Genomic DNA, 15905 nt, shown 5'->3' on the forward strand with positions numbered 1-15905 from the left:
GAGAGGACAAAGGACGGGATCTGATCGGTTACCTTCGATGCGATCGGGTACAGGCGGTTGCAGAGAACATGCGCGGTAGGAGGACGGTTTTTTTTTTCTTTTTCTTTCAGAGGATCTCAGAGTCAGAGTCCAGAACTGCTGTTAGCTTGTCACCTGCTCTCTCCCTGGTGCGTGGGCCCAAAGCGCCGCCTAGATTAGCTCACAGAGGCCCAAACAAAAGGCCGGAAGTGCATTAAACAAATAGAATACTAGTGAAGAAGAAAGAAGCGTGCAGGCCCATGAAGGCCCGTCCACACCTGTCGCCAGGCCTGTTCGACTCATGAATCGAATGGCAGGCGAGCCCAAACCTAGCTAGCGCATCAGGTCCGCCGCACTAAGCCCGCTCGCAAACCCCTCACAACCCTCGCCGCCGCCGGCCGCTCCACCCCCGCCGTCGCCATGGGCAACTTCCGCAAGCTCGGCCGCCCCGCCTCCCACCGCGTCTCCATGCTCAGGTGTTCCTTTCTCCCACCTCGACGCCCCTATCTATGGCTCGGCACCGCCTTGCCGCTGACCTCTGGATTTGTCTCCTCGGCAGGACGATGGTGTCGCAGCTGGTGAAGCACGAGCGCATCGAGACCACCGTCGCCAAGGTACTCTCTTTCGCATCTTGTTGCTTCGTCGATAGGCCGGTGGGATTTGTGTTCTAGGAGCTGTGATTGTTGACTTGAGTGCCCTGCCCTTCATTTGCGTGGTTGGTTTCAGGCGAAGGAGGTGCGGCGGAAGGCGGATCAGATGGTACAGCTCGGGAAGGAGGTAAACGGAACACCACTCCTCTGTTGCTAACTGAATTCCATCCTGAAATATCGTGCCATTCCGTGGTATCGATGAATCTATGTGGAGCAGTGGGTGTAAAACAACCTAACAGTCATTTCGTTAAGTTCGCACATAGATTGGAAACAATTGTAAGCATGGAATCACTTAGCGTTACTACTCCTGGACTCTCAATTAGCAGTGTAGAATTCAGATTCAGGGATGTGTCTTCATGAGACGGGTAGGCATTGTTGCTTAACTTGGAGGTGGAGTGGTGGACACCATTAGTTGCTGATTAGCACTTTAGAAATAGTATTGCCTGTCTACTGTTTGACATTAATCTTTAATGAAATCTCAGTGAGATGCTTAGAAGTAGCTTCTTTATAAGTAAATTCAAATGTTGAAGTCTCTCAGCTCTTGTCGAAGAACTGATCGATGACAATGATGCTATCAGACCAAAATATGTTGATTTCTGGCATAGAAGTTACTCCCTATCTTTTTTTTTGAATTTTTATTTACTCCCTGATATGTTATTATTTCGTAAAAGGGACAAATTTTTTTTGCAATGCCTTTATCTTGAAGTTTATATGCAGCCCAAACTTTTGTCTGACCTGGGTTTCACGTTGATTTTGGTAACACTGTCTCGAAGCTAAAAATGCAGAAACTTATGCCGTATATCGACACAAATATGTAGGGTACTTTGGATGCGGCAAGACGTGCTTCTGCCTTTGTTCGGGGTGATGATGCTGTTCATAAGCTATTCACAGAGCTGGCCTACCGCTACAAGTAATCTATTTTACCTACCCATGGATCTGCTTAATTTAGTATAGTCTGGCGTACCTACATTTGATTTGTTACTTCCTCTTTTTCAAAATAGGTCTCATGTTGATGTCTAAAGTAGACAACTAGGCATAAAATAGCATGAGTATCATATCAGTATTTGATGTTTTTTTCTCCAGATCCTTAGTAAACTTCATTCAGTGAAGGAGTATGATGCTTTGTATGATAAGACAAATGAGAAAAGTAGAAATAGATTGCTGTATATTTGGAAGCAGAGTGGATTGGAACTAATTGTATGCTCCTTTTATATCCCAGGAATCGAGCTGGTGGATACACAAGACTTTTACGCACCAGGATACGTGTTGGTGATGCTGCAGAAATGGCTTACATCGAGTAATATACTTTCTCTATATTTTTAGCAGCAAAATGTGTTTGGCCTACACCAACTTGCTTGGGACTAAAAATCTTTGCTGCTGCTGTTGTTATTTCTATGAGAAAAAAAATAATTTCTAGGATATCTTTTCCACATGGTGCTGCTATCTTGCACATATCAAAAGTAAAAATTTTATTTTCTGCACTACCTTTAGTAATCGTTCCTGCTGGTTAACCAATTAGGTCTTAGAGATTTATACTTCCATTGTTACTGTCTGTTACTATTTACAAATCCCTTGATATGTTTTAGAAATCTGCCACGTTCTAACAGTACAGAAAAGTTTTGGATCCCTCGAATTACTTTAGAAACCAATATGGTTCCACCCAAGCATGCGGCTTTTCTTTACATCGTACATCGAACACTGAATGGACAATTTTGGCGCTATTTCCTGCTCTTTCTGTAGGTCACTGTCAAATCTTTTCTGAGTTAAGCTATATACTGTGATGAACAGTTCAATTTGAATTTACTAGCATAGCAGCAACATGTCATATACCAGTTTTCGGAAGCCTTGTAGAGATGCGGTACTTATCGGTTACATATGCAGGTTCGTGGACAGGGAGAATGAGCTTCGAGAGGCCAAACCTGCAACCCCACAGCCGCCCCAACGAGCCCCTATGGATCCGTGGGCCAAGTCTCGTGCTAGCCAACAATGGGCAGGACCAAAGCTCACCAAGAGCTCCGGATCAGACGGCTTATGAGGACAATAGCAGGCGTATCCATGTTCTGAATGAGGCTTCATTTATTTGCTTGATATGCAGATGGGATTCTTTTTTTTGGTTTAGAGATACCTGGCAATAGAATAATTCAAATTTGTATTGCTATACCGTACTAGCTCATGAGGTGAATGCTTCTAATTCATCAACAGAAAATTGCAAGGCAGTACACGCTAGAATTTTGCCTGACAGATGTTTCTTCCTTTTCTTTCTTTCTTTTTTTTGTTGCTTTACCCCTTATCGCCGATGCATCTGTGGTCCAAAGTCCAAAGAAGTGCGATTTGCCTTCCTGTGTTACTGGTTTTTTCTGTCGGCACGCTGTACTTTTCACCGATTATTAAGCTGATCTGTTGGGTATCAGATTGGATCCATGCAGTTGAAGCATTACCAGACCCGTTTGCAAGGCTGACCACGCCCAAATCTACAGTACATCATTTAGCTTAAGCGCTGATGTGCCGAATCCTCCTCAGTTAACCCCGCCCAAATCGCGAACACCCTCACCTGTTCTCGCGTCGGCACGTAGGCTCCTACCGAGTCTTACTCCGCGCTCCAACGAAAAGGCCAAACCAGACTCCCAACTTCTCCTCAAGTCGGGGGTGACCCCGCCGCCCCTGTCTCAGTTCATCCAGCGGTTCGCGCGCAGTGCCCACGGCGCGCCGCACTGTGACTAGCGCGCAACGTGCTCGACGGAATGCCGCACCGGGACGTCGTCTCGGCCACCGCGGCCATCGGCGCGCTCACCCGCCGCGGCCGGCACCGCGACGCCCTCGCCATGTTCTCCCGGGTGCTCGCCGGCGGCGTCGCGCCCAACGAGTTCACCTTCGGCACCGTCCTCCGGTCGGCCACCGCGCTGCGCGCCCCGCGCGTCGGCGCGCAGCTCCACGCCTGCGCCGCCAAGCTCGGCCTCTGCTCCAACGTCTTCGTCGGAAGCGCCCTCCTCGACCACTACGCCAAGATGGGCGCCATGAAGGAGGCCCAGGGCGCGCTGGAGGATACCAGTGAGCCGAACGTGGTCTCCTACACCGCCCTCATTGCCGGTTTGCTGAAGAACGGGATGTTCGATGAAGCAGACCGCTTGTTCCGGCGCATGCCAGAGAGGAACGTGATCTCTTGGAACGCGATGATCGGCGGGTGTAGCCAAGCCGGGCTTAGCGAGGAGGCTGTTAATCTGTTCCTGGAGATGTGTCGAGAAGGCGTAACGCCGAACCAAAGCACCTTCCCCTGCCTGCTCACTTCTGTTGCCAATGCAGGGGCACTCGGCGTTGGTAGAAGCGTCCACGCATCGGCCATCAAGTTCTTGGGCAATCTTGACGTCTATGTGGGCAATTCTCTTGTGAGCTTCTATGCCAGGTGCGGTAGCCTGGAGAACAGTGTCCTAGCGTTCAAAAAGATCAGGCAAAAGAATGTGGTATCATGGAATGCGCTGATCTGTGGGTATGCGCAGAATGGGAGGGGAGAGGAGGCTTTGGATGCTTACAAGGCGATGAGAGCGACGGGGCTGAAGCCGGATAATGTCACTCTTCTCGGTTTGCTGTTTGGTTGCAACCATGCTGGTCTGGTTGACGAAGGCTATGCATTGTTTAAGACTGCTGAAATGGAGCAACCTGGTATACTGAAACCTGAGCATTATGCCTGTGTAGTTGATCTACTATCTCGGGCCAAGCGGTTCGACGATGCCAAGAGGTTTCTTGAGGAGCTGCCCTTTGAACCTGGCATTGGTTTCTGGAAGGCACTGATAGGAGGTTGTCAGATTCACTGGAACAGGGAGCTAGCTGAGAGCGTTGCTAAGCGCATTCATGAATTGGATCCAAAGGACACATCTTCCTACATTCTCCTGTCAAATGTTTATTCTGCAGCAGGAAGCTGGCAAAGTGTGTCCAATATCAGGAGGGAGATTAAGGAGAAGGGGCTGAAGAGGATTACCGGCTGTAGTTGGATTGAGGTCCAGGACAAAGTCCATGTCTTCTTCAATGGAGACTGTAGGCATCAACAGAGTGATGAAATTTACTCGGTGCTTGAAGCGTGTCTGTATACCGGGAAAGATGATGAACATGAACTCTCAACTGTGTGATGATGACAAATCATCCAAAAGAGTGAGACTATTGGAAAAGATGTTTGCTTGTCACTGTCTTCTATCGTTTTGAGGACCACAGGAGACTGCAGCGCTGCACCATGGAGAGCGAGTAATCAGGTTTCAGCCTTTCATGTATCAGATGATCCGATGCCTTGCGGTAGCTGCAAGAAATGTCCCTTGTATCGCAACAGCAAAGGAATACTGCAGTGTTCTTGGACTGAAGATGACTAGATGAGCAGCTGGATCATGCTCAGGTTAGAGGATGGTACCATAAATCAGCATGTCAAAGGAAACCTGCTAAGTTTTTAGACAAGATGAGCAGCTGGACCATGTTCACATCAGAGGATGGCGGTACCGACATGGCACCACAAATCAGTATAGAAATTTTACATAGCAATGCTGGCTGGTATGTTCCTTGTTCAGGGTTAACCCTGTTTTCATTTAAAAGAACTCATTTAATCAATTGGCATTCTTAAATAAATAATGTTGAACCTTTCAACTGTAATGTTAATGGATTAAATGAGTCCCTTGACAAATTGTAATTCAATTGTCAACCACATAAGCTTCTAGAGATGCATCATATGTATCATCCAAAAGAAGCTTCTCTACAGGTGCTAAAAATAAGCAAGAGGTACCAATAATTAGTATCGGGTGCTAAAAATAGGCAAGAGGTACCAAACCAGTCCTAAATGTTTCGGATAAGCAACTGCAAAATCAAAAGTTGACGCAAAAAACGTGACTGTCGACAGTTTAATACACTACCCAAAATATAATGCCATACACGCCTTGGTCATCGTCACAACATTCTACAAGCAAACATGCCCTGGGGAAACTCAGTTTTGATGTGAAAATTTGATGTGAAAATCTGAACTCCAAATTCAAACAACTCTCCATCAAAACTAGAAAATGACAACATCAAGAATTTAAGAAAATTATATTTGGATAATAGCGTTGTATTCGGAACATCCACAAGGGTCATTGATTCCTTCAGCACAGGTAAACAATTCTACATTGTTCCACTAGCAACCTAACACTGCGCTAAACAAGTAAAACATCGGAGGAAAAGAAACAAAGACCGCAACAACGTGCGGCAATCTAAGAGGAGGTGAACTTGGTGACAGCCTTGGTGCCCTCAGAGACGGCGTGCTTGGCGAGCTCGCCGGGGAGGACGAGGCGCACCGAGGTCTGGATCTCCCGGGAGGTGATGGTGGGCTTCTTGTTGTAGCGCGCGAGGCGGGCGGCCTCCTGGGCGAGCTTCTCGAAGATGTCGTTGATGAACGAGTTCATGATGGACATGGCCTTGGAGGAGATACCAATGTCCGGGTGCACCTGCTTGAGCACCTTGAAGATGTAGATCTTGTAGGTCTCGACGCTCTTCTTGGCCTTCTTCTTCCCCTTCTTCTCGCCGCCCTCCTTGCCGGAGCCAGGCACGCGCTTCTCGGCCTTGGGCTTCTTGTCGGCCTTCTCCTCCGCCGGCTTCTTCTCAGCGGGCTTCTTCTCGGCCTTGGGCGCCATCACGGAATCGAGCGGGTGGAGCCGACGGCGGAGCTCGGGAAGCGGCGGATTGGGAATTTGGTGGTGGGGGCGGCGGTTGCTCTTGGCTTTTGGTGGTGGGTTTCCGGGGGGGCGGGGTGGGTTTATATAGGCAGGTGGGGCGGGCTATGATTGGTGGAGGGGGTGGCGGCGCGGATCGATGATATGGCGGTCTGTGGAGCGTCGGATCGTTGGACGGCTGGGATTTTGAGGCGCGGGGGAGGGGTTTGGCGTGGGGACGCGTATCGCCGCGGATTCGGGAAAATACGAGCGGGAAACCGTCAGCCATGTGTGAAATCGTAAGTTTTGGCCTTTTGGGGCGCGGGTTGTTTTCTTTTTTATGTGGAGATTTTTGCGCGCGGGCCAGCGGCCAGGTTTTGGGGCGGCAAGAGTAGGCTGGGCCTCTGTCGGCCACAGGCGGGCTTCACTGCTAGAGTGCCGAAGATTTACTGGCCTAGCTTTAAAATTCAAAGATTAACTGCACTCGCAACTTCCCCCTCAAAAAAAAAAACTGTACTCGCAACTTGATATTGCCACGCTCTTAATTGTGGAAATGGGGCGGCGATTATCTTGAGAAAGATATAATTTTTTTAAGAAGTACCTGTTGATGTTGATGTTGTAACTGTTGTAATAGAAATTTGTTTGTAACCCATACAGTGAAATCATATCGGGGATTAAGATCATCACGGCTCAGATTGGTGCTCTACCACTAGGATCAAGTCCTTAAAGTCTTGGATTGAAACCTTGCCACCGGGGAGGCGGGGAGAAAGCTCCATTATGCGGAAGCAACGTCCATGCATTTGTTTCGCTGCAAGCTAGCTTTTAAATAAGTTTTTTTTAATTTAGCCCATTTTTATTAAGTATCATCTTATATCAATTTTAGAGGCAATCTCATTACCGAGCTGACAAACCAACTGACAAGCCAAACCTTATCGAACTGTGTCCACTTGGCAACATCCTGAATTAACTATTTATCTTAATGTAAACAGATCGAAATGCACAAATCTTGAAGCTTCTACCACAATTCAAGGTTTTTTTGCCCAACCCTTTGCAGGATGAGCCACTTGACAGCATGGTCAATGATTCTTGTTGTCTCTTTTTGCTAAGCCACGTTACTAGAAGGTCTTCGGCAACACTGGCTAGTGATGGGTTCTAGTAAAATCAAATAATAGGTAGTATTATAGTTTCAACCATTTTGAAGACCAGGTCTTTTAGAGATAGAAGTCGTTTTCACTTTTTTTAGCGAGATTGATTTTATCCATTTGGTGTCAATAATAGGCGCCCATTCGAGGTGTAAAGAAATTGATCTTGTTTTATTATTAATGATGCGAAGCTATTTCTTAGAGGCTTCATCGGGTGATAACCTGCATTACATATTGGAGCCTAAGATCTTTCTACTTTGACCGACACGCCACAAGAACACTTTGAACAAATGAATTCTTGAAAAACCTACAAAGTGAATAGATAAAGCTACCTATAAAGTGAACATATAGATCTTCTTATATTTCGAGCACCTGGGGTGCTGCTGCAAACCCTCGCCCTCACCTACCTGTAAACTACATCCACATATATATCCATCGGTTGTAGCACCCACACACACGGGTAAGATTGGCATGCTGAGTATCTATCAATCTAGTAAATCCAATAGTTGCTTTAGTGATGTATCCCACTGGGGTGCTTTTGGCTATGGGTTATGTTTCATGGTGTCATTGTATGTGTTAACTTGATGGCAACATTCTTTGTAACAGTAATAATTCGACTCTTTCTTCTGGTTATCGATGTTATATCTAGCACTTACGAGGGATTTATGAGGATTATGATCGTGTCAACTGATGGTAACATGGGAGAAGAATGGACGACCTTTATCAGGCCAGAGGTGCGGTATCATCAATATTTCTCAAACATTTATATGCATGTGTACTCCTCAATACGCATGACTATTATGGTGTTAAAAATCACTATGCGATTGTGATTCATCCGTGTATTACTTTTCTCTTTTTGTCCACTCTTAACGATGAGGGGAGCAATGCATAGTAGTGATGTAATACTTTTATCAAATTTGATCGTATTGTTTGGCACGATTTTTTAACCCGATCATGTTTTTCGTAACATAAATAGACGCCCAATGACGTCTTTGCTTAAAAAACAACCGCTATGATTCACTCCATGTCCTTTTTAAAAAAAATGATTCGCTCCATGAAACTTTCCTTTTCTTAGAGCACTGAGTCAAACCATAGTGCCGACCGAGTGCCGCAAAAGAGCCGACGCCGCTTGCCTCGCTCCCCCGCACGGATGGGGGATATTTAAGTAATTGCCACCCTTGCAAATGGCACTCCTTCATTTGCCACTTTTACGGGAGCTTCTACTATTTTGCCATCGCGAACGAAACGTGGCAACTGATTTGCCATTTTTGCTGACGTGGCACGCCACGTCCCCGCGACAGCGTGGTTTAGGGGTGCCAAAAGACCCTCATGCCCCCGTCGGTCTCCTCCGTTACCCCGGACCCGACGCCATCCCCTTCCCCGTCTCCCCCCCCCACTTCTCCCCTCTCCCCCCAGGCCTCCCTCCTCCCTGCCTCCCCGACGAAAAACCTAGGTCTAGAGCGGCGGCGGCGGCGGAGGCGGTGGCGGCCATCCATCTCCCCATTCCCATCCCCTTCCCCATCTACCCCATTCCCCATCTGCTGTTGTTCCTCCCTGCGCCAACGGGTCAACAATGGAGCCTCCTCCCTGGTAAGCTGCAAACCATCCCCTCTTAAAGTGTTTGCCTGAGAGGAGTTGGATGTTTCTAACTCCGTATTTTGTTATTTTCATTATTATACCAGGATTGATCCTGGAAATGCATTTAGAATAGAGGTTAAGGTTGAAAAGTATAAGGCATTTGCGGAGTCTGGTATTGTAGAAATTCATGAACAAGAACATGTGTTGTGGTTTGATAGATGCAGTGGGTATAATCTGGATAGTTTTGTTGTTGATATGGCTAGCAAAATATACTGGGGATCTAGTCAGACAATTGCAGTGTGGTCTGTGGATGTTAACAGTGAAGCTGAGTGGAAGGTTAGAAAAAATGAGCATTTTGAGTCAATGATAAAGCACAGATGGAATGTTGGAGTAGCAAATGTTAGGGTAGAAGTTGTGGACAGATGGAATGAAGGGTACCAAAATGTTAACAGTTGTGCAGGGTCAGTAGGCAATTCTGGAGTAGGGACTTCTGGAGTAACAAATGAAGGTGCAAGTGAATATTGTACATCTCCAGCACAACATGAGCAAGCCCAAACAGAAATTGTTGATTGGAGTACACTGACTATACTGCCAGAGACTCAACAAGATGGTGAAGCTTATGTTTTGGCTGATGAGGACAGGGTTTATGAGGCAATGGGCTTCAAAGCAGCAGATGAGGCAGCAGCTCAGGCAGCAGCACAAGCAGCAGCAGAAGATGACCCTGCTATCCCTGACATTCCTCCTGATGTACAAGCAGAGATGCATGAGGCTGGAATTCATGTTGATGACAATGAACCTTCAGAGCCAATACTTGAGTGGGATAGAGACAACCCAGACATGAGGGTGGGCACAATCTACCCTAACATGGTAGATTTCAGATTGGCAGTGAGGCAGCATGCTATAGTCAATGAGTTTGAGCTGGGAACTGAGAAGTCAGACAAAGAAAGATTCAGGGGGCATTGCTTGGCTAAAGGGTGTCCATGGGTTATTAGAGCTAGAACAAAAGCTGATGGTTCTGTCAGGGTACATTTACTAACTTACATGTGTTGTAATGTTTGACTAACTTAGCCTTACTATTTGTTTGCTGTTGAGCTAACAAATCTTTATGTCCTGCAGGTCCAAATAAACAATGAGCTTCATAAGTGTGCTTCAAGAAGCAGAGTGCTGGGCAGAATGGCCAATCAAGCATGGGTGGCTGAGAGGGCCATACCTTTGCTCAAGAGGAAGCCTGGAATGGGTGCTGCAGATGTGAAGGAAGCATTGGAGGACAAGTACAAGATTAAGATCAACTACCAGACAGTTTGGTATGGTAGGCAGAGAGCAGCTGACAAATTATTTGGTAAGTAGGATGATTCATTTGATTGGTTGTATAGGTTTAAGGCAGAAGTGGAGTTGAGGCAGCCTGGTAGTGTAGTTGAGATAGATACTGTCAAAGTTGGAGAGAAGCACCATTTCAACAGATTTTTTTGTGCTTTCAGAGGTAGTATAGATGGGTTCTTGTATGGGTGTAGACCTTACATTAGTATAGACTCCACAGCTTTGAATGGGCAGTGGAATGGACATATGCCTGCAGCCTTAGCTTTAGATGGTCATAATTGGATGTTCCCTTTGGCCTTTGGGTTTTTTGATTCAGAGACCAAGGACAATTGGATTTGGTTCATGGAGCAGTTAGGCAAGGCCATTGGGGTACTTCCAAGAATGGCTGTTTGTACTGATGCTTGCAAGGGCCTAGAGTCTGCTGTCAAGCATGTTTTTCCATGGGCTGAACAGAGGGAATGTTTTAGGCACTTGATGGAAAACATGAAGAAGAAGTTCACAGGAAATGTATATGCTGAAAACATGTGGCCTGCTGCAAGAGCTTACTCAGCTGGAAAGCACAATTACTTTATGAGTAAAGTCTTGGAAGCTAGCCCTGAGGTAGGAAAATGGTTAGAAGAGCACCATAATCTGTTGTGGGCCAGATCCAAGTTCTCTCCAGACATCAAATGTGACTACATCCTGAACAATTTGGCTGAGTCTTGGAATGCATGGATCAAAGAATTCAAGGACCTTCCACTACACTGTCTGGTAGATGCTATCAGAGAGAAAGGTGTGGTCATGTTTGAAAGGAGGAGGAGGATTGGAAGAGCTTTGAATGGAGTTATTCTCCCTGCTGTGATTCATCAACTTAATGCTGCCTCAAAGGGGATAGGACACTTAAAGGTCACCAAAGGACTGCCACACCAAGCTGAGGTCACTGAGATATACAAAGATGAGGAAGTAAGAAGACATGTGGTCTATCTCAATGACCAGAGCTGTACATGTAGAGAATGGCAGGTTACTGGTAAGCCTTGCTCCCATGCTTTGGCTGTTATAACCACTGTGAGGCAGCCAGATTATGAAAAGTTTGTGGACATGGCATATTCTGTGATATGAACCCGCTAGGGGTGATTCCCGATCTTTCGATGACAGGCGTGGGATAACTCGATTGGTCAATGGAGACGACGTTCACGGCCCGACTACAGCCTTCCAAGCTGCGCCTTAGCAACCGACACACCACCTCCAATGGCTGCCGCGATCTTGTGGAGCGCGTCACCCGGCCACTAGAGCACTCGTCCTGCAAGCAATCGAAGAACTAGCAAGAACAAGTATAACAAGTACTGAATTTACTAGATGAAGATGAAGGTTTCCAACTCAATCTCAATACGGTGGGGTTCCGAAGACAGCAAGACGGGCGGCTGATCCAGCACGCGCGCTTACAAGCAAGTAGCGAGAGCTAAACTTGATCTAAACAAAACCCAATCTGTTCGTGACGGCTCTAATCCTTATTAATACCTAGGAGGACGACCAGGGGGGTGTTGGGGTCGTGCTCCAACCCTAGGACACGTCCCTAATGGACCCAACTTGATACACGGCCCATCGGGCCAAAATAGGGCGACGCAGCACCTGTGGACAGAAAACCTCTCGGTAGTATTTCGATGATTGCGGCCGCCTCAGAATAGATATGGACATGAGTCCGGATCCATATGAAAATAGACTTTATAAGGATTCCAAGAAGTACTTGAACGCCCAAAACGGAGTCCGGATGAGGTCGTGGTGGTCGTTGCAAGTTGGGTCAGAACTGTAGTCCGAATCCAGCACCAAAACGTGTTGGATTGGATCTCTTTCTTTCCTTGGGCCAAAAGTGACGTGGTGGTCTGGTGGAGGACATTAGGAATACTTGGACTTGGCCCCCAATCTACTTCTTTGGTCCTCCATGCCTTCCATGTGTGTTTAACACTATTTTTGATCCATGTATGTATTTCTGAAATTGACAACGAATACACATCATGGTGCAGCATCAATTCATCAAATGTATCACATATAATTATGATAAAGAATTGTTTCACCTCGGAGTCAAAATATGCCAATATGGTTATATCCGAGCATGTGATGTCCTCATCATTCTCCCTTTCTTGGCTGCAAGTCGTCCTCGACTTGCTCCAGTGGCATTCTAAGGTGCTTGTTTTGATGTTGGAGCACGGAGCGACGGCCATGCTGCATGGCCACAACCAGTAATGCTCCCCTTCTTTGGTCTTACCCTGTTGCATATGGGAAAAACTAGAAAAACTTTGCAAGACATTATTAGTGTTAGTGCAGCCCTCTATTTGATCATGGTATTGTAGCCCAAAAGGATATTTCAGCGTGGAGCAAACATAAACTTTATGCACCAAATATTCTCCTTTGCTATCATATTTGCCAATTGCATGAAGCGAACAATGATTAAAACTTGGCAAACCAGAACCAAATTGAAGTTTCTCTTTTAGACAATTTAGATTACACAAAACATCAAATTCAATGTAACCCAAAGTATTTAAAGAGGATAGCAAATTCAGTTCATCTTGTGCACAAGTAATAGGATGAAAAAGCTTAGCTTCAGCACATTTGTATGATTCCAAACCAAAAGTATCACACTTATTCACTACTTGTGGTATAGGAGTAAAAGAATCATCAGCACACAAGTCCTCTTTATCACAAGGAACAGCAAGTAATTCATTTTGTGACAAAGGAAAATCAGCAATGGGTTCCACTATTTGATGCTCTTCATTAGCATGGAGAGTGGACAAATTTTGAATATAATGGGTCACATCATGCTTGCAAGTATTCACAGATAAAAGAATCTCTTTTTCAACATTGAGAGCAAGGCAAAACAATTGACCAATATGTATGTATGATTTGCTTAGCAACAAGGTTTGAATTTCAGAATTGAGCCCTCTCATGAACCTACACATAACATCTTCCATGCACTCATCTAATCCACCATACATGATACAAATTTTAAAATCATGGAAGTATTCTTTTACAGTCCTACTACCTTGCCTCAAGTTGTCTAATTTAGCAAGCAAATAATCAGCATAATATTCAGGAATGAATGCATCTCTAAAAAGAAATTTAAAGTCTTCCCAAGATTCTAGAACTTTGTTGTGCCTACAAATGTGTTTCCATTCTAGCAAAGCAAATCCAGTCAAAACATTAGAGGCAATATAAATCTTTTGTTTCTCGGACAAGTCATGCTCATTAAATTCATTATCTACTTTTAGCTCCCAATCAATGTAAGCTTTAGGATCAAACTTACCATCATATAACGGCAATTGTTGAATGACATCTTGAATATGAGAGTCTAGTTTCAACAGCTCAAAAATCTCCGTATCACCTGCCATGATTAGTAGAAAACAAGAAACACAAAAATAATATGTATCCTCCTGTCAACTACTAGGATGTGTCGGTTGTAATTCTCTCAAACTCAACTTGTAAAAACAAGCCCTTACAAGTTCTTACCAAGCCAAACAGGAGGTGACGGCAACCAACAAGTCTACAACCGTGGAGTGAAGTGTATCGGTGCCGCAGCAACAAAAAACCTGTCAAGCTGTAGTCGAATATGTGGAGCTGTAGGTGGGCTTAAGCAAGGAAATATACTAGCACCACGTTAGTCACAAAAGCAAGCTGAATAATAGTTCAACGGTGGTACTGTGCTGGTCCTAGCCTAGACCGTGCTAGAGACGCGAGCCTGGACACAAAGGAAGTCACAACACACCACCGGAAAACAATAGGGAAGCACAACGAACAGCCCCTTTTCTTCCTATTTTTTTTTGTCTTTCTTTTCTTCTTTTTTTTCTTCTGTTTTTTTTTCTTTTTTTTTCAGGGGATCCTCAAATCTGATTATATGAACAAAAGGACTTCACAAGAGTCACACACCACACAAACGTTTGCCAAAACGATAGAAATCAGATTTGGACTCAAGATAGCAACAAGGCAGCTGTCAATTCAAACTCCAAACCGATTCCAACTCGAACTCAGCACCACGCGGGATTCGGTCTTAAACAAACTCGGAGTCCTACTCGGACTTGAGCACAAATATGTATTCAGATTCAGCCAACAAAAGGTTTTATATGGTAGCACACGGCTGTGACTAGAACGTGACAAGAACTCGAAACTCTAAAGGACAAAAACTAAGACCAGCAACTCGACACAACCGATGCAACCAAAAACTCAACAAGCCCTAACTAAGCAGTGCTAGCAAAGGCTCAAAGGGTTTATAGGATTGCGAGTAAACTAATCTACTACTTTTTTTGGCTTTTTCTGGACAATAGGAAATTAAAAACAGCAAAAAACTAGAAGTCTCTCACCGATAAACCTTGCTCTGATTACCAACTGATATGAACCCGCTAGGGGTGATTCCCGATCTTTCGATGAGAGGCGTGGGATAACTCGATTGGTCAATGGAGACGACGTTCACGGCCCGACTACAGCCTTCCAAGCTGCGCCTTAGCAACCAACACACCACCTCCAATGGCTGCCGCGATCTTGTGGAGCGCGTCACCCGGCCACTAGGGCACTCGTCCTGCAAGCAATCGAAGAACTAGCAAGAACAAGTATAACAAGTACTGAATTTACTAGATGAAGATGAAGGTTTCCAACTCAATCTCAATACGGTGGGGTTCCGAAGACAGCAAGACGGGTGGCTGATCCAGCACGCGCGCTTACAAGCAAGTAGCGAGAGCTAAACTTGATCTAAACAAAAACCCAATCTGTTCGTGGCGGCTCTAATCCTTATTAATACCTAGGAGGACGACCAGGGGGGTATTGGGGTCGTGCTCCAACCCTAGGACACGTCCCTAATGGACCCAACTTGATACACGGCCCATCGGGCCAAAATAGGGCGACGCAGCACCTGTGGACAGAAAACCTCTCGGTAGTATTTCGATGATTGCGGCCGCCTCAGAATAGATATGGACATGAGTCCGGATCCATATGAAAATAGACTTTATAAGGATTCCAAGAAGTACTTGAACGCCCAAAACGGATCAAAGGTAAGCCCGTCTCCTCACCGACAAGAGCATCTACAACCGGCCTCCTCACACTTGATGACGCTCCAGCCTGCGACATGGCTTGCGCGTGACGGATGGGGGAAGAAGGGACGACTAGCGGGGGGGGGGGGGTTTGGGGGGGGGGGCTGGTGACCCGCTGCGCAGGGAAGGAAGGGAGGAGATGGGGAAGAGGGGAGATGGGGAACGGGGGAGATGGGGAATGGGAGATGGATGGCCTCAGTCGTCGCCGCCGCCGCCGCCGCCGCTCTAGATGGGGAGAGGGGAGAAGTGGGGGGGAGACGGGGAAGGGGATGGCGTCGGGTCCGGGGTAACGGAGGAGACCGACGGGGGCATGAGGGTCTTTTGGCACCCCTAAACCACGCTGTCGCGGGGACGTGGCGTGCCACGTCAGCAAAAATGGCAAATCAGTTGCCTCGTTTCGTTCGCGATGGCAAAACAGTAGAAGCTCCCGTAAAAGTGGCAAATGAAGGAGTGCCATTTGCAACGGTGGCAATTACTTAAATATCCCCACGG

The 15905-nt window shown here is 46.2% G+C and overlaps 3 protein-coding genes across 3 annotated transcripts; 2 read left to right on the plus strand and 1 right to left on the minus strand.

Moving 5' to 3' along the window:
- The first annotated feature begins 340 nt into the window (after positions 1-340).
- LOC101753830 (50S ribosomal protein L17) lies at positions 341-2909 on the plus strand. The gene is made up of 6 exons (XM_004970462.2): positions 341-494; positions 578-632; positions 745-795; positions 1487-1578; positions 1888-1965; positions 2550-2909. The coding sequence occupies exons 1-6, from the start codon at positions 439-441 to the stop codon at positions 2701-2703; spliced, it is 486 nt and encodes a 161-aa protein (XP_004970519.1). The 5' UTR covers positions 341-438; the 3' UTR covers positions 2704-2909.
- Positions 2910-3094: 185 nt separating this feature from the next.
- On the plus strand, positions 3095-5255 carry LOC101775722 (pentatricopeptide repeat-containing protein At5g42450, mitochondrial). The gene has a single exon (XM_004972187.2). The coding sequence runs from the start codon at positions 3410-3412 to the stop codon at positions 4787-4789; it is 1380 nt and encodes a 459-aa protein (XP_004972244.1). The 5' UTR covers positions 3095-3409; the 3' UTR covers positions 4790-5255.
- A 452-nt stretch (positions 5256-5707) lies between these two features.
- On the minus strand, positions 5708-6404 carry LOC101754228 (histone H2B.11). Its single transcript, XM_004970463.3, has one exon. The coding sequence runs from the start codon at positions 6305-6307 to the stop codon at positions 5888-5890; it is 420 nt and encodes a 139-aa protein (XP_004970520.1). The 5' UTR covers positions 6308-6404; the 3' UTR covers positions 5708-5887.
- Between the last annotated feature and the right edge of the window lie 9501 nt (positions 6405-15905).

Source organism: Setaria italica, chromosome V, assembly GCF_000263155.2.
Source record: "Setaria italica strain Yugu1 chromosome V, Setaria_italica_v2.0, whole genome shotgun sequence".
In the NCBI taxonomy this organism is placed as follows: Eukaryota; Viridiplantae; Streptophyta; class Magnoliopsida; order Poales; family Poaceae; genus Setaria; species Setaria italica.

Excerpts from the sequence above, each read along its gene's own strand:
- LOC101753830 (XM_004970462.2), top strand. The coding sequence starts at position 439 with ATGGGCAACTTCCGCAAGCTCGGCCGCCCCGCCTCCCACCGCGTCTCC. Across the intron at positions 633-744 it reads TCGAGACCACCGTCGCCAAG|GCGAAGGAGGTGCGGCGGAA; the intron begins GTACTCTCTTTC and ends GGTTGGTTTCAG. Across the intron at positions 1,966-2,549 it reads GCAGAAATGGCTTACATCGA|GTTCGTGGACAGGGAGAATG; the intron begins GTAATATACTTT and ends TTACATATGCAG.
- LOC101775722 (XM_004972187.2), top strand. The coding sequence starts at position 3,410 with ATGCCGCACCGGGACGTCGTCTCGGCCACCGCGGCCATCGGCGCGCTC.
- LOC101754228 (XM_004970463.3), bottom strand. The coding sequence starts at position 6,307 with ATGGCGCCCAAGGCCGAGAAGAAGCCCGCTGAGAAGAAGCCGGCGGAG.